We start from the raw sequence: 27433 nt of genomic DNA on the forward strand, positions 1-27433 counted from the left end.
TTTTAAATTGGCTAAAATAAAGTTTATTTTACTGTTACAATATATAATCTCTTATCAACACAACTCACAAAGTGTTTACAAAATAATCTCATTTTCTGCTGCATTTTAAACACTACTTTTATACAAACTTTAAAGGAAAATAGGAATTTGTAGCTAGAAATGTTTTTGTTACTTTTTTTAAAAGCATCACAAGAATTACTTCAAACAAGACTTTTTTTTCTTATGGTGTCACCTTCACAGACAAAACTGTATGTTTATTGTAAAGACCTGAGGAGGGATTCATGACAAAGGATGTCAGTCCTCTTAGGCTGACAGCAGCAAGTGCATTTTAGCTAGCTTAGGTGCTCTGAAACGCCTTACAAAGAAATCTCCCTTTCCCTACAGTGACTACAGGGAAGGAGAGAGCCTGGTGCACAAGGGTGGTGTTCATGAATCCCCACACTGATGACCTAGTATGCAGCAAGACCATAACACACAAAGCTCTGGTCCTTAATTCTGTGCAAGAAACCATGGGAATCTTAAACAGAACAAAATTTGAAGTATTACAGTTGTCACAAAACCTAGTATTTCAATATGTTAAAGTTACCTAATGTCTCTGTGAATCTGCTAGTAACAGGCAAGTATTACATGACTCAACCCTGGTCTCCACTACAATGCAGTAATACACATTAGAAAGAGTGGAAAAAGCCACCATTTTCATGGCTGCTAGAAAGATTTGTGCTAAAGTGAAAGGATTTATGCTCCTGCAGTCAAGTCAGTTGACAGATTTTACATGACAGCAGAATCAGGCTGACAGTGATTATTTTACATACATCAAGCAGGTAGAAAGAGGTGCTACTTTTTTTTTTTTCATGCATAGTTTAACCAGCTTACAGCCAGCTCATCTCCATTAAGACCAGAGATGCATGATCCACCATTTGGTATAAGACAAACTACCAGCAACTATATTTCCAGTGCAAACAAAATTGTCTTTCTTTGAGAAAAACAACTAAATTTAATGCTACTTCTCAAAAAACAATGCTTACGGTGTGTCATTTTCTACCTATTTTGGTCTGCATTTCTAAAGTTCCCTTCCTCTCCCCAAATCACATCCGAAGACAGATGATCACAGTACACTTTTTTAGGGAAATGACTGTCTCCTCCCCAGAATAAATTATACTGCCCACTGAAGATCATCCCTGAGAGCACTGTACTAGCTAGACACTTCGAAAGCAAGTAATATCTCATAGCTTAGAGGAAAAAAAAGGCTGTTCACGTCGTGAGATCTTGTGGTTTTAGAAAGCAAAAAAATGCAGCTACTCTGAGCATTTAAATTCCCTGAGCTGAGTGAAATTGGAAGATAGTAATTTGTAACACAAAGCATAGTAACATCTATAGCTGTACTTAAAGAAGCTGTAATTTTTTACAGTGGTAAAGTCAGACATTAAATTACAAGCATACAGCAGTTAGTGGTGGTTCCTTTTACTTGCTTCCTGTCACAGGAAATACGATAGCCTTCTTTGGTGAAAACAGCAGTGAAGAAGCTTGATGACTTCGGATTCTTTTGCCTTCTGATATCGTAGCAATCTTTAAGCTACAGGTAGCGGCGATACTACCAGGCCATAGTGCAGTACAAGTAAACCATCCTAGAGAGCAGAGAAAGAAACTGTATCATCATACCACTTCGCCTTCTCCGTGAGGTGTTTCTGTCACCACCAGGTATGACAGTCACTGCATGGCAGAACCTCAGCTTCAGTCTCACTCACCATTTTATACCATGCCCCTTCCATATGGTGAATGCAAGTTTTGAAATATCAAGGCAAATAATTATATCCCCCTCTCTTCAAGATAAAGCAGGATGTTAAAAAGAAGTATAATCTTTGTTTTTATTTTAAAGTTATAATAGAATTATCTTCATACAACAGGCTCTTGTTTATAACTCATGCTGCTTTCCACATGATACTGTGGGGCAGAAAAAAAAGTAATCAATTAAGTAGTTCTAGAAGGTGCTGCCAAAAGCTGTACTGTAAGAGTCCAGACTACCACTACATATTTATTAAGTAATGAATACAACAGATTAAAAAAAACAACAAAACCCCCCTATTAGTTTATTTCATGTTTTTCTTCTTCTGAGACTGTTCCACATTAAAAAAAAAAAATTTTACCTGTGAAACAGGACACTTCTGACTCATTAGTCTTATGTAATTTAATTCACACACAGTTGGTGAAAGGTCTAGCACTTAAGTCTGCTTTCACCACTGATCCGTCGGGAATCTGACTTGTTGCATTAGACCTATTGATATGGACAGGCTTCAATAACAGTGTTCTTTTGAAGAGAGAACTACATTAATCACAACTGACATGTTAGAACTTCTACCATATTTTGCTTCTGAAGTTTCTGTCTATTAACATACAGGATGTAAGATAATATTATGTTCCAGAGAAGTTACACAGTTCTGTGTGAGGTGGTATAACAGCATATTAAAAAGTTAATTACAAAACCAAACAGTAACAAGACTTTCACCCTTTACAGGCTCTGTATTCTAATACAGTAACAACAGAAAGTACTATATTAGTCTAAACACAGCATTTTGGAAAAATATAGATTTTTTTAAAAACAATAATTTGTTATCTGTGTAGAAATGCTTTTCACTGCTTGGTGTGGCCTCAACTACTCAAAAAAATCTGAGCCATTTTACATTGGAGGAAATTTAAGATTAAGAAATTGACCTCAAAAAGACTCAAGAGGACAGAATGTGCTCCTCCACACCTCTGTGACATGCTCTTTTTCTTTCCTTGGGAATTCTTTTCAGACAGTGCCTATCAACACTTCTATGTTCTGTCTGGAAGATGACCTCTTATTAGAAAAATAGCGTTGTTTTGCCTCTAGTGCCACAAAGCTCTTTCAGCAGAAAACCACCCTAACTGCTGCTGTGTATAATTATTTCACTCTCTTCTACCATTAGTTTCTTTAACTTTGGCAGCTAAATGGTGCCACTGGAAATAAAGCTACTGTTCTGGGGGAAAAAAAAAGTGCAGTATGTTATTCTCAAGGGAAAAAGAAAGTGGAAGAGCTATGGGAGTTTTCAAATGTGATGATGAAAGAAAACAGATTCCTAACAAAGCAGGAGAGATGTGCAACAGCAGTACTTTGATCAAATTAGCCAACATCCTCATTTAGTAAGACCTGAAGCTCTGCTTTTGGCTACAGATTTTGTGATTTATTTAAAGAGGAGAATAATATTCTAAGTCAGGAAAAGAAGACACCAAAAAAGGAGGCAAATAAAAGAAAAATTTTGAAATGTAAGGTCCTAAGAGTGGCCATACCAGGGCAGTCCAAAGGGCTACCTAGCCCCACGCTGAAAGCCTAATTAAAAATACACGAGAAGGGAAAGTATACTACCTCTCTATACAATTTTCCAATTTCAAAAGCTTTTCTCAGAAAGCTCCTGAGCCCTAAGTCAAAGTAGCTTTGTATCAAGTGTCTTCTGATGACTTTTCTTCTTTTTGAATCTACTAACTTCTGGCACCCACAAGTCAAAGCTAAGGGAAATCAAATCCAAATGCTTTGTATCACTGGACATGGTGATGTCAGTCTTAAGATCAAGGCTGAAGACCCAAAAAAAAGGGATTAACATGCAGGCACTGAGAAAAGTGGATCAAAGTGTTCTTTTATAAGAACCAGAAGGGTCATACTGGAAAAGAAGGATGGCACATTAAAACACCTACAGAAGAAATGATGGTCAGGCCACAGCAAATGTATGTGTCCCCTAACTCTACAGCTAAAGGTGATACAAACAACTTCAGAGCAACAGCCAATGTGCTCTGAGTCTCATGCAGCTTCTCTTTCGTTTAAATGATTCTTACAATGACACATGAGAGCCTAGCGTAGGGTGGATGCCAATCAACCTTAACTTCAATGGACGGGAATGAAAAAAACCTATTTTATTTTTATGTTATTAGTGCCAGCTCACTAACCTTCCTTCATCTTCTCATCCTGTTAATAACCAGAAATCCACTGCTAACTCCTAAAAGAACACAGGAGGAGACAAGAGCTTTAACTCACGTACTCAGTCCCTAGCATAAAGCAGGATGACGGCGTTGTGATATGAAGACAGGTACTGTGATAGCGCAGGTACTGTGAAGTTACTTATGAACCTCTCGGCACATAGTGTGTTGTTATACCTTCACAAAGGTATACTTACTCCTTGTGCCTGTTAGCTACTTCAGTAGAGAAAGTAAGACACATTCAAGCTTCCTTTTTTGGAGAACTGTGGTCAAAAATCAGTTTTTCCTCTATGGCAGAGTTTCTTAAAGGAAAGGAATACTTACACAGGAAGAAAATGCTACAATGTATTCTTTGATGAATGAGTTTTCAAATGGTACCTTTGGCAGTAGGACATTTAAAGAAATTATCTATCTACACAGGAAATATCCCTACTGAACCAAAGGCCAAAACCACTGCAATCCTTTCTGTATAAAGAGAAGCTGAGAATTAACCCTGTACTGGCACTGCTTACTCTATAATTATTCACTTTTAAAGTATTATACATTTCTATACATGTTCAGCTGCTTTCTCTAGATACTGTTCTTAAAAGGAAATCCAAACAGAGAATGAGCTCTCACTGCTTATTACAAATCTCAAATCAGGCTAACTCACATATACCCAAAAGAAAAGCAAGACTCTCCAAGCATTCTTTGCCACACATTTGTGAACCTGACCTAAAAAAAAAAAAAAGGAAAGGATTCCACCTGTTACTCCACCAACTTTAGAGCAGAACTGAGAGACCTAAACATCACAGTATATACAACTTTGGATGTTGCAAAAGCAGCAGCAACACAAAGTGCCCCACTATCCAAATTCAATATCCCCACAGCAAAGAGTAAAACACTTCCACAGCAGATGTGGGCTAGAGGGTCACAGTAATTAAATTAGATCACAGCTCTTACTGCCCAGCTCAGGAGACTAAAAAATACAATAGCATTGGGTTACAAAAAGGTGAGAGTTACAAAGAGACCATTATAATCTGCAAAACCTCTGTGGCAAGGGCCAAGGACATAAAGGAAGCTACTCTTTTTAGCTTTTCCCATGTGTGAGCTCATTACATCCATCAGTGATACAGGGCTCAAAGAGCCAGCTTCAGACAAGTCAAAATAACTAGCAGCTTGGATCATGTTGCATTTGTGCAGTAGAGGGGAGGAAGGTAATACAGTGAAGAAATTATATTCCCATATAGTTAGTAACAAGCTTCCTTCCTCAGCTATTTGATCAAACTCTTCATTACAGGCAGATCTCAATGCTTGATAACCAAGTTGAGCTTTTAAAAAATGTCTATCAGTGTCTTTGATCTCTCCTTTCATTAAATTCCACAAGTTTTACAGTATTTTAAGAATTAAGCAAAATTACTTTTTATATAAATTTTGTGTAGCAATTTTGGTTTTGCCCTAAACAGAGCTAGAAATCTTATGTTCAGCTAATTAGAAAGATTCAACCAACCACTCAATTTCAGAAATGTTAAAATATCTTGAGATCAACAAAATTAAACAAGATTTATTCCAGATTTTTTTTAGCTTTCTATCAACTACTCAGAAACTAACATGTTAATTGTTTACATTCAACCACTAAAATTAGCTACCTACTTACTCCAATTAAAACAACCCAAACACGTTACTGTGGGGCCAGTATCAGGAATATTTATTTCACCATCAGATCACACTTGATCTTCCCATGCTTGTTGGAAAGGCACATAGTTACTCAGAACAGCTAAAATCCTGCTAGCTTGCACCTACAGACTTCAATTTACTGAGGCTCTAAGACATCATTACACATTGTTACTCAGTAAGGAAAAAATCCCAACACCCAAAATCTTCTCAAAACAATCTTGAGCATTTAAGAACCATTCAGAAGGAATATAAAAGCCCCTAAAAAGTCACAGTGGTTATGATGCACTGCATTGGAAGAAACTTTCAATGTAAATGCTGTGAAAGGATGCATGTTAAAATTAATGCCTTTGGCAAAGAGAAACCTATCTGCATTTTTAGAATCACTTTTCTCAGCAAAAAGGGTAACTGCTGACATGAATGAACTTGCAAGTGAAAAATGCAATTCAGAAGAGCACTTATTTTTCTTCTCTAACAGGGCCTGTACTCATCTAAATAAATAACTCCTATGTTTATTCCTTTAAATGACTTTGCATTGCGTAAGTATGGAGCATCTAGAATGAATCTCAAACTAGTAAATGAAACGGCAGTTCTGAAGAGTGTTTCAGCATCCTAGTGAGAGCTGTTAGGGGCATTCCAAGCTCCAGCACTGGTTTGGAAAGGTTGGAAGGTCATAATGACACAAGATACCCTTGGAGCTTAATATAAAATCTATCAAGTGTTCCTCTGTAGTTGCACTCTCACTGGGCCAGGACAATCACATCCCTCAATGAATTTCAGGCCTTGGTGAAAAAGAAACAACCCTTACAGTTTTTAGACTTGATCTATTTTTATTTTCTGAATAATTATCTAAAAAACATTTTCCAAAATTTTTTAATCCTAGAAATGCATCCTCTTGATTTCTGAAAAATAATATGAGACTATAAAACATGAAAATGTCACAATCATTTCAATATCAAAAAAGGAGCAACTGTGGTTCATTTTCAACATTTCTACTGTAACTATTTGGCATCCTAAGAAGTTTTGTACCAAAATGAAGAAAAATTAAGGAAGTGACTATGAAAGCGCAAGACTTCACAAAAACCAAAGATCTTTTTCTGTTTGTTTGCCCAAGAGAGCAGGCTTGTGAGAATTCATCACTAGCATACTGATTCTGTAATAACGAGACTTGAAACATCACTGGAGAACGTATCCTGAGACAACTGTTCTCTTTGAGGAGCTGCTGACTGGTACTTAGCCACTAAACATCAATCAGGCAAACCCAATTCTGACAAGAAATGAAAGACCCTAAACGTCAACTAGGCAGATCCATTTCTGACAAGAAATGAAACTGATGCAGTTTTCCTTAAAGTGCTTCCCCAAGAGCATTTTTCATACAACAAAAGCTTTCATGCTAAGATGAAGTCTAAAAGCAGGTACCTTGGACTATAACCCTGGACTGAGAAATAAATCATGCCCCTGATACTTACTAAAGCTTTTAGTGGAGGGCACTTACACCACTATGTGTTGATTGCTCTATTTATCTACAACGAACTCATTACGTTAGAGCAAGTTTTGTTACCAGTGCCAGCTTCTGCCTCATTTCTATCCCCTGCTCCCCAAAGCGGGTTAGGGTTACATTTTCATTTTTAATTCATATTATTATATAAACAGCTAAGACATCAAGTATGGCATTTATTCCCTTTGACCGCAGAAACTGAGGTACACACCACAAGCCTCAAAGATTTTTAATGTCTGCCAACACTAGCATGAGCAGCATATATCTGCTCTGACTGTGGGATCTCTCTTAGTTATTCAAATCAGGTACAGGTGATGCAATGTCCAAGATATCTCGAAATCACCTTTCCACTTCTTGCTCCTGACACAGAAGCCCTCTTGTAGCACAAAAGGGCTCAGCAGGAAATTTAAACCTAAAAGACTGTGCCTATGTGTGCACAAACAAGTCAAGAGAACTGAATTTGACACTATTTTAGCCCTTCTTCCATCTGCTTAGATTGCCTTCCAAATAAAATACCAATCTAAATCCTATTTCTTCCCACTATATTAGATAAAACATCAACTTTTCAGACTTCCAAGTTTAGATTAATATACAGCTTACCATACATCATGATTTTATATCTGTATCTTACTATGCACTGGGCAAACTACTTCATTGATTTTGCTGCACTTCTAAAATGGTGTGACCCTTCCTATTACAAAGATGCTTGAAGAGATTCCCAAGGAAATAAAAAAAATGCTTCTTATTTGCAGAGCCAGCAGCACTTAACACAGTAAGTTATCAGTAAGAAATAGCTGGCTGTACACTCATGGTGCGACCAGGACTGGCATAATATACATCAAACATATTAACTGCATTGGCTACTCTGTACCTTTGGTTTGTGCTTTTATGAGTGCTTATTCCCCTGACCAGTCACAAGGTTAGTCTTATATAGGATGCTTCAGTCCTTTGATTTCTTGCAGAGGTGTAATCACCAGGGAGGAAAACAAGGAACATTAATTGAAAGAAAGGCTGGTATAATTTATCACTGATAAGATAGCAACTTGTTTCAGAATAGAAAAAAACACCACAAAAAACCTCATATCCAGAACATCAAACCATTTAACTCATGGTATACTTCTCAACTCTATTTACAATATAAAAAATATTTTGCAGAATCTGGAGAGATTTTCTAAGTGACTTCTTCAGGCAAGTTGGTCTTCCTGGTAGCTTAGTGTTCTATTTAGAAAAGAAAACCTGGAACAAAGCCCCAGCTGCCCCACATACCTGTACTGCACTCTCTCCTATGACTTGGCGAATTTCCCTCAGTGTCTGGTAGTGTTCTAGCAGATGATCACCACATATTATGTCCACCTGTGAAAGAACACAAACATGGTCAAGTTCAACCTACGTTTGGACTAGCAAAGCAGTATCCAAGTCCTTTAAATTTGTTTAGAAGAGTTGAATTCTAGCATATTGGGCATTAAAGCCACCTTTACCTTTGTCGTCCAAATGTATTTAGCAGGCACAGCACTACTGCACTGCCCTAATGCCTCCCACCCCATATCCCTGACCTGGGGCTCACTTCAAACAGAGAGAACAGTTTATTGTTTCACTCCCAGTTTGGTGTGTCTGCTGAAAAAAGCTGTTTAGTAATAGCTGTGATGAATTTAATGGGAATTTAGATCATGTATTAAAACTATCCCACAAACATCCAGAGTCATTCATCAGTTGCAAGAGAGGGCAAGTTGTTTGTGCCACTGACAGAAAACAAGCCATTGCTACCCTCATTCTTATCTTGAGTAAGAAAACACATGAATAAGTCTGCTTAACATGACTGTTTGGAAGGAAGTGTTTTAACAGAGAAGAACAGCTCAACAGCTCACTGTATGCCACTGTCAGCAATTACATCACACAGTCCTCCTTCAAAATGCAGTCAAACTTCTGTGATGCAAGTGAAGGGCATACTCAGCAATTCTAAGCAATGTCCTCTACTGCAGCTAAACTATGTCAATGATGTCTGCAATTCCGGAGGAGGCACTTGTGTTAAGTAACTGCCCATAAAAACAGTAACTTTGGGGAAAAAAAAGGAAATCATAACGAGGTATTCTGAATTCCTTGCCTTGACCTTGAAAAATAAGCTTCTCTGTAAAGTTACTTTGAACTTACTGTGCATAATGTAAATCCAGCCTCTGACATTCCGAATCAGAGCAGTTAACACAGCACCGTTTCTCTCTCAACTGCAGCTTGGTTACATTTTCCTTATGAGCAATTTCGAGATATGGAAATGAGAGTGCTCTCATCTGTGAATTACAATGATGAAACCTCAAAATTAAAGTTAAATGCATTGACAATGAGCTGCTCCACAGCTTTCTGCAAGGAAAATGTCTAAGCTCTGCCACTGCAGTAGTCAGGGAGCATACTGCAATATCATTACATATTCTCTTGTATGGCCACTTTTCACTATAGGATGCAGTCTGCGCTTCAGCTATTCATTTCCCCTGGATTTATGCTCTTCTGCATGCTGAGCCACTATCTCTCTCTTGTTCTTCATTAAAAGATTTAGGAAGATTTATGTCTCATGCTGGCAGACCGCGTTGTTCTGAAAATCAGAAACACAGGAATTCTAGTCCTTAGAGGCTCAAAAAGGGCTAATTTACTTCACCATCTGTATAGTATGAGAACAATGTAGAATACTCTGTTCACATTAGATTGACTCTTAATGTGCAGAAGATGCAAACTGCTTAGTATTACTCTCCTTTTAGCTTCTAGGAGGAAACCAGCAAGTAAAAACTAATCTGGATGTAACATTAAATATTGATCCATACACAGACCTAAATATGTTTAACATCAACATTTGATGTATTTAACCCAGAACGCAAAAGAAATATTTCTTTTTCTTTCTGAAAGTCAGTTACAGTTATTTCTGCCATTTCCCATGCATTTTAGCCTCTACAGTTATTACTGCAGGAAGACAGATGTCTGTTTTGCTTTCCAGTGATATATGAGTTTAATGACTTCTGCTTTATAAGCTTACTTTTATAATTTTATACCACAAGGCATTGAAAACTCAATCCTGCTCCCACTGAAACATATAAACATATACATTTTATATATTCTACAGAAATAGAAAATCTAATATATTTGCCCAATAGAGGATGCAAACATAGTGACAACTACTGACAGTCTTTCAAAAGAGAATCAGAATGCTTGTTTGAAAATATTCCACTGTTGATCCTGCTGCTCCCATTTCAAATGGTAGTCATTAAAGATCCAGTGTCTTCTAATAAATTGAGAAGAGTTTTCCCCATTTACTGTGTTAAGAGTGCTCTGAATACCAAATGCCTAATCTCCTCATTCCAGCACCAAGGTCTGAATTTCTGTCTGCTAATTGTTAGGCTAGGATTCATTCTATAAGGACAAGAGAATAAAACATACAATGAAAAAAATCCCAGTTCAGCGTGAAAATCAGATGTAAAATGTGTCTCAGAGGAATCCTTGTGCCATACAGAAATTAATATATTCCATTACAAAAGAGTCACCAGCAACACAAGTGCTATGAATTTACTACAACTTCAACCAACTGGTAAAACTGAAGCCAGCTAGTACTGAGAGCTAGTGAGACGGCAGTAAATACAGTTTGACTTTCTGCTGAAAGGAAATACGAAGGTGTAACTGCTGAACACTCAACCACTTCTGTTAAAATTATTAAAATAAAGTAGCCATTCCATTACGCCATTTATTTTCTTTAGGTGGCATGTTTGTGATTAGAGCTATTTCTCTAAATGACACTATAACAGACAATTATAAATTAATACTCACCAAGGAAGACAAAGATAAAAATGGAAAACTTACTCATGTAAGAGACATCCCACATAAGATTGATCCCAAGGGGGAATTTGGCCCAGAAAGCAGTAGACCTCAATCAATAGTTTCTATGCCTACCCATACTATCCAGGGAAGGACAAGCAAAACACGAAGTTTTAGAGATTAACATGAATATTTGGGCTAGTTATTCAAAAAGCTGGCAAAGCTTCCCATTCCCTCTAGCTGCTTTTTACTCTTCAAAGGTACCAGATACTTCTATACCAGGGTCTAAGACTGGCATAAAGAAACTGCATCAACAGCTACACTGTATGAACACAGAATTTCTTCCAATCTTTCCCCAGGCTGCAGTTTACACACACACACACTTTCAGGAATGTACATCTGATTACGGAACATTTCTATTCCATAAACTACATTAACGCATTCAGACCAGCCAAGCTGCAAGTCTTTCAGCAGTCTCTCTCGTCCTCACAGAATGAAAGGCAAGAAAGGATAATGCTGCTGCAGGATGACCTCAAAGGAAATAACACTTTAAAGAAAACTTCTCATTTTCTCCCCACTCTTCAGCAGAACAGAAACTATACAGATGGACATCAGATATCGAAGCCAAGTACATAATGGATTCCAAACACTATAGACTGTATTTAGCTCAAATGTTACCTACTTAGCTATTACTAGCAATTCCAGTTGCTCAAAACCTTTCACCCCCCAAAATAATTCCAGCAAGAATATTAAAGAGAAACCTTGTAATTAGAAATATATATAAACACATACAGAAAATTAATTGTTGCCCAAAGCATAGGGATCAAAACAAAGCACCAGAAAGAGTAAACTACAGTCTGTCAGCTCAAGTGGTAGATGAAAATAAATGAAGCCTTAACCTTTCAGATAAACTAGGAAATAATCCCCTTGCAAACTCAAATACAGAAGTCTGGAAATAATTTGAGGCTTCAGATTAGGAAAAAAGAACAAAGGCAGTGGCTTCAAAACTGCTTTTTAGACTTTTCTATATACTGTCACACAAGTCAGATGTCTTATTTCATTTTCATTAACCTCAATCCAACCCACTTGTGCAGGTCAATGAAGAAGGGCAAATACTAGCTAATATTCCACACAAACAAATTAAGTCAGAGGTCCAAGTACAGTCAGTAGTTCAGGAGAATGAGTAACATACTTTTTATCACTTGGTCACTGAATCAGCTTTAACAGGGAACAAGTAAGACATTCTCAAATAATACTTTTACAGACTCTCAAGCTAAGACGGTATGCCATAGGAACTGACTGCATTCACAAAATAACCACACCGAGCATCCTTACTAGAAGTTTCAAGTCTCAGGTAAGGCACAGTTAAACACTGTGGCAGTTAAGTTTTCTGCACATAAATGTGGGGAAGAAGACTATGAATGCAGTACATTTTAGCTCAATAGTGCCCGAAACGTGTTTCTGAAAGAAATTTCCCAGCTTCCCAAGGAAATCTAGTTCTTGGACTCCAGTCCCAAGTTGAGTGCACCAAACTCATGACATTTATATAAAAAATTGATTATTTCAGGTAATGAAGAGCTGGAGAGAGTTAGAAATCAAGACTAAAGAAATAATATTAAAATGAAAAGCTTGATGTCCTAAGTTAATATCCATTTCTCCTTTAACATACTTTGAGGAAGCCTACGGGAAATGAACCACTGCAGTCCTCAACTCCCTTCAAAATTTCTACAGCAAACTAAAAAAGCAGCCAAGCATCATCTACATTTATATTCTTTGCACGTACGGTTTACAACCTATTTCCCTAAATTCTTCTGCCTGTGCTAATTTACATTCAGGTTCTTCCTAATTTTGTTTTACATTTTCTGTTTTATTAGCCATCCTTGGAAGCTGGAGTAAGACATGATTCATTAGGTTTATTGATCTTCAGTGACATATCTGACACCTCTTTCACTTTCTGCATGTTTACCAACAAACCATCAGCTTCAGTTCTGCACACTACAATGAGAAGGTGACAACTCAAGACACACACTCCTTTAATCTTAAATCCCCATATGACAAAGAAATGATCAATCAGGATAGGAAAAATACTTCCTGCTTCATTTCCCTAATTCCCTGATCTTTTAAAAATAAGCCTGAATATCTTCAAGAAATGAGTCATGATTTGTGGCATGAAAATCAACTACGGGTTTTCAGTGACCAAAAAAAATACTCGCTTAAAAAAAAAATGGGAGCAGATCAGAGGGGAAAAAAAGCAGCAGCCAAAGGATCTGACTGTAGAAGAAATCAGATTTAACATTTCCTCCATACAGACAGGGCTTGCACAAAAGAGACCAAGAGATTAGCGCAAGCCAAGGACTGTACCTTACTCCAGAATGGCAAACTGGTTACTAGCAGAGACAAAAGTAACTGGGCCAGCATCAAGCAACATCTTGAGAAAGGAAGTCTATGAAATCATCAGCTTCTGAGACACAGTAACAGTTACCCACTAACAGCGGATCATATCCTGTCTGGTGAAGTCCAAGCAGAAAGTAACTAATGGTGGAAAAATTCTGAAGTTATCTCTATTATGATCTCAAGACTGCAAAATCTGAAAAACATCCAACACACAGGCCTAGCTTGATTTTGAAAGATGGGTAACTGCAGTTTCCGTTATGGATGTTCAGTGTTCCTGAAAATTGAGATTCCAATATATTACTACAGAAAACCCAAAGAAACAAAACAATTCCTTCCTCTCAAATAAACAACTCCTCAATTAATGCAAGAAATTTCTCCAGCCTCATTTTGAGGATACTTTTATTTGTTCAGAATATCAAGTTGCCACCACCTAAAAGCTACAGAGACTCTCAACTGAGAGGCAACTAGCAAATAAAAAGGCATTACTTCCTCAGAATGATGAACAATTTATATCTGATTTGCTTTGTCACCACTGAAAAGGCAAGCAGCATGAATAAATACTCTTTACTGAGGCACACAGTCATGCTGTACTGTCTCAGCCAGCTACTGCTGTATGAAAACACAGCCTTAACTCCAAAGCCACCACTTAACTTCCACCATTTGCCTATTCACATCAGTTTGATTTACCAATAATTGATAGCTTTAAGAATCATTTCTACCAAAATGGTTGAGAAATATGAAGTTAAATTATTTTGTACCATATTCTGCTCCTTTGAATTCTTATTTGGAGGCATATGCCTACATTTGCATTCATACCTTTCATTTCAACGCATCCATCCACAGTATAATTCTTTCTTAGCCCTTGTTTGCTTCTTCAACATTCAGTTAAATTTTACTGTTATTCAGCTTCTACCTGTCTCTGCCTTCATATCCCCCCCACACTCACACACCTTCCTGTCTACACACTCACGTTTTATCTTTGAAAGAACAGTTATCTTTTGGTTTTGAATTTCACCTACTGAAATCTTACGTGGCACTTTAGAAACTCTATACAAATATAAGTATTATAATGAAAATCTAAACATGTTGCAAATGAGTTGGGAGAGTTGTTCCTTGCAGATCACATTTCAAACACTTTATTTTCTAATCCTACTGCATTAAAAAAACCTAACATTACTTCTAGACTCTAAAGAACAATGGAAACGTTCTGTCTGAAGTGCAGGCATTACATTGATCACAGTGAACTTGTAAGTGCCACTACAAGTGGCATACCTGACAAGTAGGGTCTAGGTCCATTTTTCTTCTGAGGAATTTCTCCACATGTCCAATTGTTGCCTCCCCTGAAACACGCACAAACTTCTTCTCCAAAGGCTGCAAAGAATAAATGTAAGATTTTAAGACAACGTACATTTTTAGCCATCATTCATTGTAAACCCCAAACTCAAGTGAAAGCTCAGTTGAGGGACGCAGCTTAAATTTTTGGACCCTTCTCCAATTTACTTCCAGATTACCTCATAGGGAAAGGACTAAATATGTACTAAGACTTCAGGTTCAAACTTCCTGCTGTTTAAACCAACATTTAAAAATAACCAGCTACTGACTTCAGTCCTATTTGACTATGGAAGTACCAGAGAATGATATTTGCTATTAATTCTGCATAGAAATTAGCATTATACAGCAGTTTAAGACCTTCTCCCTCCACAAGCATTTACTCATCAGAAGCACATGAACTATTTCCTAAAGTTTCCTTATTTTCCCCAAATCAGGCTTGTATATCATGATTCAGATAACTAAACCATGTAATTTTATAATGCAAGGAGCTTAAGTCCTTTAGCACTCTAGAAGTATTATGGCTTGGGCTGAAATCAACTTAATAGTCCACAAAATTCCAGAATCAATTAAAATAAACTATGGAGAGCACAATGGCAAGACTGGTCTGAAATCTTTTTGTATCATTTCTAAATACTTTCACAGTGACAACAACAAGACCTTTCTTATGCCAACCTCAAAAATCTTAATGGCTTTCTCGTCTACGGATAAAATTTTAAACAGCTGACTGGTGATATGGGCAGCTAAGCGAAGAGGCACAAAGGCAGAGCAGATGACTGCATTCAGTATGATAAATGGATTACCTTTTGTGTCAATTAATTGGATTTTTATGTTGACTTCTGGACAGCTGGGATTTACTACCCAGGTTCATCATATTCTTTCAATTTGAAAGAAGGGTCAGAGGGTCGTGACTACCCTTGAATTCAATCATGAATTTAAATATGTATTCATGATAACCGTGGTTTTGGAACAATAGTTTCAGAGGAAGGGACAGAGTGAAGCATGGGGTTAACACACCGCAAGGAATTTGAAAATGCTGTAGAAAAATACCAATTAAAAGATGAGGTACTTAAAACTCACATAGATGATATGGAAGTCTAAATATGCACATAAGCTGAGTGGCACTTTAGTCTATGGATAGCAGGACTATTTGCAGCGCAGAACTATTCACTGTAAGTAATGGTGGGCAGTCTTTCATCTTCAACATGCTTAGAACACTAGAGTTAAAGTGAGCAGGAATATTTATGGCTGAGAAGGGAAAAAACCCAACCAAAACACACACAAAACACCCCAACCTTTCCTGAATCACAAGCACTCCTTAATAATGTTCAAACCAAGTACCTTTTTTAAAAGGCAAAACTACTCACATTGGAGTGGCATGTTTCAGAGGAAATAAGTGTCTAACAAATTTTAGTATTACAACACGTAAGTTAATAAAATAGTTGAACTGTCCTATAGTCATTCTTGTGTGGCCCAAAATGTACACGATAAAAAACAAAGCAGAAAGAAGGGCAAATATGAGACAGGAAGGATGTGAAGTGATACAAGGGCAAGATGATGAAAAAAACCAGTGTGAAATGTAAGGATAAAAAGAAGAAAAAATGCTGGGTAGGTGTGGGGGTGTAACAGATGAAGAAAATTGACTGCAGACATTTTCAGGATCATTGCCCCCCTTCTGCAGATTAATTCTGTTTTATGAAACTATACTGACACTTCAACTCTTTGTGAAAATTCTTATTTCTGTATTTGAAAGTTTGAAATTGCCTACTGAACTCTGCCATAACAAATGTAATTACTATTAAAAATAGGATGAATAACTGCAATCAAATCTAACAGTTCAGACTTGTGCCTGAAAATATATCAACTCAACTGAAAACATGAAGGAAATTAGTAAAATGGTACAATCAGGACAATTCATATTTAAGTTACTAACACACTTTTTTCTCAAGTTCTTCAACAGTAAAATTTTCCTGCTAACTGTACCAGTTAGGTGTCTCTTATATTCTATTATTCTGCACCATTCCATCTTTTGAGTCCTACAGTTCCAATACAATGAAAGATTAAATGCAACATATACTAAGTAATTTTAAATTACATCTCCTTCTTGCCGATGAGTAGTCTTGTTTTCTAAATGTTTAGCCAAAATAGGGGAATGACACACTCTGAACATCTCTAACTATGGCATATGAAATCATGAAGCCAGCAAACAATGTGCAGTTCCTCTATGAATTTGTACCAAAGCAGCTCAGTAAGAAGATCTGTACTGGACAAAGAGCCGTATTCTTTAGCAAGGATCAGGAACGCTGTTGCTTGTTTAGCAGAACAGCCACCGTTCAAGACAGCAAACGTTGTTAGTGAAGGGAAGGAGAAAAGAATAAGCTTTCTGCTGGCTAAGGAAGTATATCGTGCTGTCTAGACAATTTGGTTGGGTTTTTTTTTTGTTATATGTTTAAGCACATAGCAATTTATTATACCGTTGCTATACCTCAGGCTATGCTTCCTCTGAATAACTTAGGCAAGCTTTCCACTACAATCAGAGAATCTTCTTCAAAAAGCCAGTATTTTAGACAATGTCTATACCTTTGTTTAGGATTCCAGTAAAAGCCATAGTAGTGCACCTTTTGGAGAGATGCAAGAATAACAAGCTTGAATCACCTAGATGAAATTTCATCAGTATCATTCCCATTCTCCCAGCAAAACTTTGATTTTTAGCCTCAGAAGCATTCTTTTCCTATTCTGTGATGCTATACAACAATAAGTTTGAAAGTACACTAATCCAAGGTTGGTTAGTACTATGCTGATGAAAGTTCAGGCTGCACTCCATGTAAGAAAAAAACTAAATTAAATACACTCAGGTTATACATATTTCTGAAGTAAATCATAAGAGAAAAATGCAAATTATATCTGTACCTTAAAATTCCCTGTGCCTTCATTAGCTCTGAAAAACAAGAGAACAGTAAGCACAGTCAATATTGCTAAGGTTAACAGTTATTAACACCCTCAAGCTCTTTATTACAATAGTGACTTACTGATTTAGCAGTCTAGCATATCAAGCTTATTTTCCTAATCAGACTCTTCCTTTCATTAAAGTCTAATACATGAAGTAATATTAGACTGAGTTTATGTATCTTTCTCCTCCTCTTTATTTGTACTTCATTTTTCTTGTGAATTCAGCTATTTATGACTTTAAAGTTTGTCTACATGAAATGGAAAAAACACTCAACACAGCCTAAAGCCATTTTTAAACACAATATAACATTCATTTCCATAGAAGTAGGTTGTAGTATTAATGCTGCTTAAACATCCATACTTCATCATCCTTGATATTTGGAACCTCAACAGACAGTACCTAAGAAGTTGCTGACAGAACATGCCCAACCAACAAAGAGGCTTTCTGGGCCAGTTTTTGGCCTTCCAGACTTATTTATATCACAGGATTAATGCTAATGCTATATAGGAACTCAGGAAAGCAGCAGGTATTTCTCTGGAAGGTGAAATACATATAAAGGTGGTAAATGACCAAATTCCCAGTTGGCTTCAACAGAGGTTCACTGATTTGCACAGTCTGAGCATGTGATCTACTACTGATCATCTATACTCCACACCTCCATCTTGTAGTGCAATGTATAAATTCCACAATTAAGCAAGCCCAATTCATGATATTTCACTATTTTTGCATTGCATTAGCATGTATGTACATGAGAGGGGGAAAAAAATGCAGTACTTATTGCACTGGAGGGCAAAAATCAAACATCACTATAGATCAGCCATACTTCTACTGACCATTTGATACAGAAAACAAATGTATTTGTAATGTTTGTGCAGACCACACATTAGCATGGCACTTCAAGTTACTGTAATTGAGTATTTTCACCTCTAAATATGTACCAGCTATCAGGCAAAGTTAAGTAAAACTATCATCAAATTCTGCCACTGAAATGAAATTTAAAGTTACTAAGAAACAAACACAGAAAAGCTTTTCCACTACAGCTGTCATTTGCTTTGATACAGCTCCACAGCTGACTAGATAATATACTCTAAAGACACAATATAGACAGTCAGACTAACAAAGTAACAATTTCTGCTGGCTGGTCCAATCTATTCCAAGTTTTCTTCATCCAAAATGCTTTCTTAATCTCTCATCACCAAGATAAATTCTTTGATTTTGACTACTGAAGAGGAAAACATATTAACCTTTAAACATATAAAGCATAAAAGAACATCAAAGGTTAAAAAAGCCACTAAAATAAAATGCGAAGTAGGTGCTGTCAAGCCATCATCCTTGTTTTGTTAGAAACATTCTGTGCTTCCCTCCACATGAGTAACAAAACCAGTGGAGAGTTTCACATAGTATAGATGGTATTTGCACAATATTACCTGCTTTGCTGCCAACACTGGAATGGAAGCTTGAAATAAAGCTACCAGAAAAACAAATACAACACAGATTCAAAAGTCATCTCGTGTCACAGACAGGCAGATACATGTTTACTAGTTTTGAGGTTTAAGTTGCCTGACATATTCCTCTTGCTTTGACAACATACCTGCTGAGAATTACAGGACGGGGGAAGGTAACCAGGAGACTTTCACAGTGGAGATCTAAACCATTTTCACTACAGTGAGTTCAAACTGTATCTAATCCTGAAGTCAAGACAACCTAAGGAAGCTTTCCTAGAGTCATTAAGTGTTCCAACCTGAAAGGGACATCCTTGGTGCTAAAACCTAATTCCTGTTTTTTGACGTAATTTTCAGTGAGATTACCACCGAGACAGACGTGTGGCTGTCGGTATAAAAGCATGCTCCTATGCCCCTGCACTCCACGTGCTCCCTCTGCCACCTGCTGGGCCAGCACAGCAGCGGCCGGTACCCATCACCGGCATCCTCCAACCCCCCACCTAGACGGGAACTTCATGGGATACAGTCACAGCCAAGGCAATAAAACAACCGCATACACATTCTTAACCCAACATCAACGCAGGGTAAATAGCATTACATTTACTCTTTTCTACTGAGATTTTAGTCAAAGCATTTTACCTTTTGTCTGTATATATCCATTTAATCACGTTTTACACAATGGGGTAAAAAGCATGCTCGAGCATCAGGTCACTGGGATCCTGTACTAATTACATTCGGTTTATACCACATTCATTAAAGGGAAAAAAGCCTTTATAAGTACAATTAAAAACTAAATTAAGTTTCAAGTGTACAATACACAATGGTCACAGGCTGAACAGCTGTATAACGTCTTTGCTTTCCTCTCCTGTTCAACACATGGCTCTTGGCTCTACTGCTCTTAATGCAAAAGCATTAATTTCCTCAGCTTCTTCAACACATGAATGTATTCCCATACCATCCCGCTCAGCAGAATGGCAGTATTAATACCTTGTTTAAGAAGAGGAACCAAAGACAGTCTGTGTTGAAAGGTAACCAAGAACTGCAAGTGCCAATTTGGGACATCAAAGATTGGATTTGTCTGCAGAACACTTGATACTCCAGTTTTAGTCATGACTCTCACTGCTTTCAGCTGTGCTTGTGAACATTCAGCACTTCTGCAAGTCAGGCATAAAGAAAATGAACACCCAAATTAAGTCTGGTGTGTGTTTTCACAAGGATATTCTATAATATAGTCGGGCATTGTTCCTTAGAGGCATAGCTCCAAAACCTCTCTTTTCTTCCTGCAGTCCCACTCCTTGTCCATTTAAAAGAAATAAAGAAGCTGCGTGATGGGCAACATAAAAATAAAGCAAACAAAACAAAAAACCACACACCACCATCTACCTGACCAAAATTTACCCGTGGAGGATTACCCACGGAGGAAATTTGTTCTGTATTCTGAATAAAGTGAGACACAGTGGAGACACTGGACATAACATATAAAAAGACTAGGACATGATGTCTACAAAGTGTGAGCTGAATCAAGATAGTATGCTTTGCTGCTAGAATTTACCAATTTCTGAGGGCTTGATTTTACATCATTTGTGTAATAGTTTGCTATGACTATGTACTGGAGTTCTCTGAACATTTTGTTCAAAGTCAGGCCAAAAGCTGGCACAATCTGGGTAGAGGGGTCAGAGTTGCACAAAAGTCAAGCTGCTTCCCCCTCACAATTGATGTTCTGCACTGTGTGGTGCTAGCAGAGTAGTTACAGCTTTCAAACCTTTCTCAATTATCCCCTCTCAATCACTAACATACAAAACTGCACATGGCCAAAGCAATACAATTTCTCCTTCCTGTGTTCCTGAAAACAAATCAAGTGTTTGGGCTGGATTTCACCCCCACAATCCATGGCTAAAGGTGACTTCTCATACAAAAGCTTCAGCATAATTCATTAAAGTCTGGGAAACTGTCTGGCAAACTTAATAGCAGATCACATTATTATCCTCACCACTTAGGGGAACACTACTCTTGCTGCCCAGGTTGTAGTTGCAGTCCCTGAGTTACATGAGCAAGTCCTAGCATAGTCAACATTAAAGGTGCTGCCACCTATAGGGACTAAGGAAGTCTAAGAGACAAGTATTTCATCATTCAGTTTACTGAGACTACACTACTTCGTTAAAAATAAAATAAACACATGTAAATTTTAAAACTACACTTTTTAGGAAGCTGTTTTCATAGGAAGACACACATTTAATTATCTGCATCATCTAGCTACGCATAGTTGGCTATCACTATTGCACTCTAAGTTAAAACCAGCTCCCATTGCTATTCAAGGTGGAGGAAATGCACATTCAGTGAAAACTAAGAGCCAGTTAACCATCCAACACACACAAGCAGCATCCTCACGTCAGCCACTTGCTCTTACATTTGCCCACAACTCACCCGATGAATTCCAGAAGTATGGAGATGTCAAGTTCTGGTGGGATCCGGAACATAGAGCCCAGAACTTTTCGAGGTCTTCCTCTGCTCACTGGAACTGGCTGTGGGACAGCTAAAATATTCAAATAGCCAAAATGCAAACACAACTTGAAATAAAAGCAGCATAAAATGCTAATGTGCGCCAAGCAAAACAGATGAGCTCATAAGGAAAAAGAGCCCGTGTAATTCATCCTATTTTTTTTTTATTACTACATCAGCTCTTCATACATTTCATGCTGTGTATTTGAACCAGCATTTTATTAGCTTTCAGCATAGCATTTCTCCAAAGAGCTGTTTATTTGATAGTAAGACAAAAAATAATTAGAGTAATCCCTCATCTGACAACAGACTTTGAAGTTCTTATTTCTACTCCTTTGTAATATCTATTATTTATTAAGGGCCAGAAAATAAAATTAATGCACATTTAATATACATTTCCTGCTTGTAGGCAAAATACAATTTTGAAAAAAAAATCCAACCACAATCTGGGTTTAAGTGCTGCCAGTTTCATCTGGTTTTGTAATCTGAGAACTGTGACAAGTTACAGTAATCAGACAACCAAGAATCTCATACTTCCAATACTATCTTCTTCAGTTGTGAGTGAATATTTCAAGGAAAGCCCTTAAAAATAAATGGTATAGTAAATATTTCCTTAACAGTGTTCTCTAAGTGATTACAGCTCACCTGGTTTGGGCACTTCTAATCCTCTTTCTTTATAGAAATCATGCATTTGTTTTTTCTCTCCTGAAAAAAAAAAAACAAACCACGATACAGAACAGATTGGAATGTTTTTTCAGACGCTGAGAATATCCATAGTTTCCAATGGTCAGAGCAGTAAAAACTTTCCAAGTTCCTACAGACCTTCACCATCACTACTATTCCACATAAGGCTGGGACACTTAAGATACCAGACTAAGAGTTTGTTAGAGAAAACTGGGAAGAAATGAGAGTAACTGGCCATAAATCGTACTGAAATAGCTGCAAAAACTAGTAGCCTTCTGGCTGTCATGACTCTGTTTTTATACCAGCTACAGTCCCTATATATTCACTGGATGTGCATATTTCACTCAGTCCACCCAGATGGACTGTGCAGATTCACTGGCTCCCAAAGTTCAAGGTAAATGACATGAGACAGTGAACACATCTAAAATCAGAAAAATAAATGGGGCAGTGAGGAAAAAATAAAAGCATTTTGAAAGAATCAGTCTTAGCAACTTTTTTTCAACTGAGCCAAGTGAACTTGGAACGATGTTTTCTGTACTTATACAAAAATATGAGGCACAACTACGAAATATTATCTGGATGTTTATTTGGATACAGTGATGGCTATGATTCATGAGATGGGGTACATACCACTATCCATAACAGCATTTAGCAGCCAGAAAGATGCCAGTTGTCACAGCTAATTCATTAAGATTTATAACCAAAAGTTAGAAAACTATTTTAAAGAGCCCAGAACAGAAACTGGGCTTTGAATTACTCTGTTTTCTGTTCAATATTTTCAATCTCTAGATGGTAATAAAATAAAGAAAGGGACTTACTTTCCTCCAAATTGACAACTAATTTATAGACTATGTCTTGCAGTTGCCGGTCCAGTCTATTAAAGAGAAAAGACATAAAGCATTTTAGGCACAAAACTGAATGGTGTTCATTAAATTGTAACAGAGATGCCAAACACACCGTTGAAATGCAACGTACATAAAAAGACGTGACAGAGCAGCAATTCTGTATCTGTCTAAATTCATGTCCTGACAGCAGGGCTCCAACAGAAGAAGCCATGTAAAGTTAAAAGCATTCAAGAATTCATGAACAGTTTGAGAAACTAAAACTCAATTTTCAGAGTTAATAAGCATACCATGCCAACAAAGCTTTGTCTAAAAGGAAAACAAAGCAAATAGTTAAGTTCTGGTATCTCCTGTAACACTGAGCAAATGCATAAAAATACCCAGGGCAGGGAGTAATAAACCCTAGAAAGGGATACAAACTAGGTAAAACAAGAAATTGAGTATTTTTATCTTTACTATTGAGATGAAACTTAAAGAACACAATGCATTTCTTGTAACTGTTCCTTCATTTGAAATAAGAAACCACTATGTTTGTAAAACAAAACACTTAAAAGCAAGCAGCAAAACTTGAAAAAAATTATACCTATAAAAATGGATGAACTTATTACCTGATATTATAAAGGGGCTGTGTCTGATGTACAACGATATTGCATTTTGGACATCTGTTGCTATAGTAGAAGTGTCTCACTATGCAGCTTTTACAAACTGTAGAGAAAATAAATCCCATAGAAGTCACATGCCCATGACACAATACCATCTGTTTAAGCAAGAGGAGCAATTACACCCAGACATCTCAAATAAAATTTCTCAGAGACAAAATGAAGTTGTTCAATTTTCAAACTCAAGTAAACAGCAGCTCTCTGCCTGTACAGGATATAACAGTCCTGAATATTCAATTAATCCAACTGACGCAAAGGTAGGTGTTCAATGCTGTAATTGTGTTACCCAGAACAAGAGCAGAGCTAAAACAACAGAATATTGACTGCTGCAGACAAAATGTTTGCTGAAAAGCATCCTACAAACAATTTCAGTAGAAGAACCAAGGTAAAAAATTATAATTCTGCCATTTTCATTGTATTTTACATGTACTTTAAAAACCTCAAAGGAAACCTAATGCGTGGAAATATTCAGAATAAATAACCTACTATCAAATCAGCTCCATACCAGGCTGAACACATCAAACTTTTCCACAACATTTACCAGGAAACTTCTAAGACACCACCACAGTTGCACTTGCAACATTATGCTGCCCTTGCTAACAGCTGTGCATTTTCCTAAATTACAAGCTGCAACAAATATTTCATGGTATATATCAAACTAGTAAGCAGTGCCCCATAAAAGAAGAAAAAAAAAAAAAGAGGAAAAAAGGTTTTCCCTCTGTGTAGTGTTTACAGCTGAAAGGAGTAAGAAGCCAAGATTCTTGGACTCAGGTAGGAACATGGGTGTGGCTGAGTCAGCTTCACAGAAAGGGTTTTATTAGCTTTGAGAGAAAATAGTTCCATTAGCAATGGAAAAACTGGTAACAGAACACAAAGATTGAGAGGAAAAATAACAAGACAGGACCACTGAAGCCAGTATTTTATTATCCATCTGTTTCTATTCATCAGATTATAGACTAACTGTTCCTTGGGTGCATATAACTTTCTGTATCTGAACTGGTACTTCCACACAGCCACTTACTGAGTTTTGTGATTTTACAAGCTCATATCAACAACATTATGAGCAGAGCCACTCAGCTTTCTTTTCTCAGTTATATACTCAAAATTCCTAGAGCCTACTTAAAAAAAAATTAAAAAGTATGTAGTAGCTCTATTTTTGCTTTACTCAGGCTTTATCTTTCCCTATATCTTCTTCCCACTTAACCTGCCAAGCTAAACTGACTTAATGATTGATTTCATAGTTTTCTGATGCTTAAAATATCCACAAATATATTTTCCTTAAGGAACAGAATAAACACAACACACATTCACTTCAAACAGAAAATTATCTTTGTGAAGCCAGCATGTCTCAACAGCTTTTTGTTTGCATTTGCAACTAAACTCTTACAATGACAATGCTGATACTTACAAGTGTGCAGACATTCTGTAATAGTTGTAGCATCAATGAAGTAACCTTTGCAGATGGAACACAGGATGTAAGGAGTCAACTCTGCAAGGTTTATCATACGCTAAAAGCAAAGACAGTTTGTAAGAGTTTGAATACACAGGCTAAGCCATTAAATTTCCTGATTGCAGCTTCTAAAACATCACAGCCTTAAACCATGAAAAAAGTCTGGATCAACATGTTACAGAAACGTTTTTTTCTAAGAGATCTATCATTTCTCATATACAACTCTTTTCTAAAGATTTTCATCTAGTCTTCTGAACTGACCTTTTTGTGAATGGCAATCCAGTTTGTTTCATGAATCATATTTTGAAAAGCAGATTATAAACAATCCTTTTGGGAAAAGTTCCTTCAGAGAAACTCCTTAACAGAGTATCAAATAATCAGCAAGCTTGAAGGGGATACTGGTAGCAAATAATACCATTATTTGAAAATGCTCAGCAAGTGTGTTGGTGCCCCCAGTCAAGATATATAAGTAGTGCTGTCTCTTGTTTCTACACGTAGTTTTGGATTATACAAATACATACTGAAGCAAAGACTGAAATCTCACTGCTCTGAATTCTGGTTATGATGTACATTTATCAGGAATGCATACAAGTAGTTTCACAACAATTGTCCTGTGGAAGTCTACTATTTCAAAAAAGAACAAATTTCTTCTATAGCAATGGTCTGAGATCTGTCTGAAAAAGGTAACGTTAGATTGCTATGTTCTACTTCCTTTAGTCTCAAAGCCAGACCAAGGGGCTTTCTTTCCCTCAATGACACCATTCACTTCACCTACATGCCACTGTCTACCACCCTCTCAGCTACGCCAAAGGTTTGTAAGGGCTTCATTTAAATGAGGCAGATAAAATTAAATTGGGTAATAATAAAAAGCCTATTACTATAGAGCTTACATAGACTAAGCAGGTGTCCAGATTCACACCTGGAAGTTTTCACAAGTCCCCAAAAGCTCGTAAATTGACGTCCACTTCTTACAGGACCTGCCTGAAAACCGCGGACGCCCGCGGACGCGGGTCCTCGCCTGAAGACGTTCCGCTTCACACCCGACAGCCTCCCTGCCTCCTCGTGCCCTCCTCACGTTCGCAGCTCCCGCCCTCACCTCGCAGCCGCCCCCGCGGCGCCCTGACCCACTCCGGAGCCCCCTAGGCCGCTGCGGCCAGGGCCGCTCCCACCATCCTCGCTCCCGCCATCCCGTCCCCTCCCCAAGCCGCGGCCGCCCCACCACCGCGGCGGCAGGGTGCGCGCGCCCCCGCCCCCAGCCGCACGCGCCCCCAGGCGGCGCGGGGCACGCCGGTAGCGGGGCCTGGCGCGCGCCGCAGCCGTTGCGCCGGCCGGTGCGTGTGCCCCCCCGCCGCCCTTACCTCCCGGTCATCGTCCGAGTCGAGCTCCCCGTCGTCCGTCCCGAACCGAGCCCCGGCGTCTCCCTCGAGCTCCTCTTCCTCCATCTCCTCTTCCTCGTCGTCTTCGTCGTCGTCCTCATCGCCGCTGGACTCCGAGCGGCTCCGCTCGAACTCGAAGGGGAGGGAGCGCGACCCCGAACAGCTGGGAGCCCCCTCCATCTCCTGGTCCTCATCGGCCGGACCCGCGCCTGTTCCATCCCCACCCGACAGCCCCGAGACCACAGAGCCAACCTCCACCTCCATGTCCATGGCTTGGGGTGGAGGGCGGGGACCAGGGCAAACGCGGGACCGTCTGCTGGCCGCCCGCGGGGGACGGCAGGAGCGGCAGGCCACCAGCGCGGCCCCGGGGCGCCTGCGCGGGAACGGCGCGGGGCATGCCGGGAAGTGTAGTTTTAGCGGGCGGGAGCGCGCCAATGCGCATGCGCTGAGGCTCAACCGCCTGGTAAATTTTACCGCCTACAGCCTTCTTTTCTTAGCTTTTTTTATACTCGTCTCTCCTCCAGCTAAGAATTAACTCGCTAATAGGACACAGGCAAATGTTTGTCAGGAAAGCGCGTCAATCACAAGATACGAGTTTCATTCAAAATAAGTCTAATATCAACGAATTCGTATTTACCAAACACGAATAAAAAAAGCAGTATTAGAAATACCTGGAAAACCAAGTTACCCATCCGTAAGTAAATTTAATTCGGAGCAAGGCCCGTAAGGATACCCAGTCCCAAGGCCATCCTTGGTCTACTCCAAGGAGGGCAGCAGTATTGGCTTATTAACACCAAATAAACCATTTCTGAACAAGGTTTCTCGCATACGCACACCGCAAGCACTGCTAAGCTCTATGACTCATATCCGCACGGTTACTA

The 27433-nt window shown here is 38.3% G+C and overlaps 1 protein-coding gene across 1 annotated transcript; it reads right to left on the reverse strand.

The window, feature by feature from the left end:
• PCGF6 (polycomb group ring finger 6) lies at positions 1-26924 on the reverse strand. Its single transcript, XM_074875202.1, has 10 exons — positions 26535-26924; positions 25135-25234; positions 23676-23772; positions 23044-23099; positions 22187-22246; positions 21467-21575; positions 17561-17588; positions 14594-14692; positions 8405-8491; positions 1-1625 (listed from the first exon to the last, which is right to left on the reverse strand). The coding sequence occupies exons 1-10, from the start codon at positions 26820-26822 to the stop codon at positions 1569-1571; spliced, it is 981 nt and encodes a 326-aa protein (XP_074731303.1). The 5' UTR covers positions 26823-26924; the 3' UTR covers positions 1-1568.
• Between the last annotated feature and the right edge of the window lie 509 nt (positions 26925-27433).

Source organism: Strix uralensis, chromosome 7 (assembly GCF_047716275.1).
Source record: "Strix uralensis isolate ZFMK-TIS-50842 chromosome 7, bStrUra1, whole genome shotgun sequence".
NCBI lineage: Eukaryota > Metazoa > Chordata > Aves > Strigiformes > Strigidae > Strix > Strix uralensis.

Excerpts from the sequence above, each read along its gene's own strand:
- PCGF6 (XM_074875202.1), bottom strand. The coding sequence starts at position 26,822 with ATGGACATGGAGGTGGAGGTTGGCTCTGTGGTCTCGGGGCTGTCGGGT. Across the intron at positions 22,247-23,043 it reads AGTTGTCAATTTGGAGGAAA|GAGAGAAAAAACAAATGCAT; the intron begins GTAAGTCCCTTT and ends TTTTTTTTTCAG. Across the intron at positions 1,626-8,404 it reads TAGGAGAGAGTGCAGTACAG|GATGGTTTACTTGTACTGCA; the intron begins GTATGTGGGGCA and ends TCTGCTCTCTAG.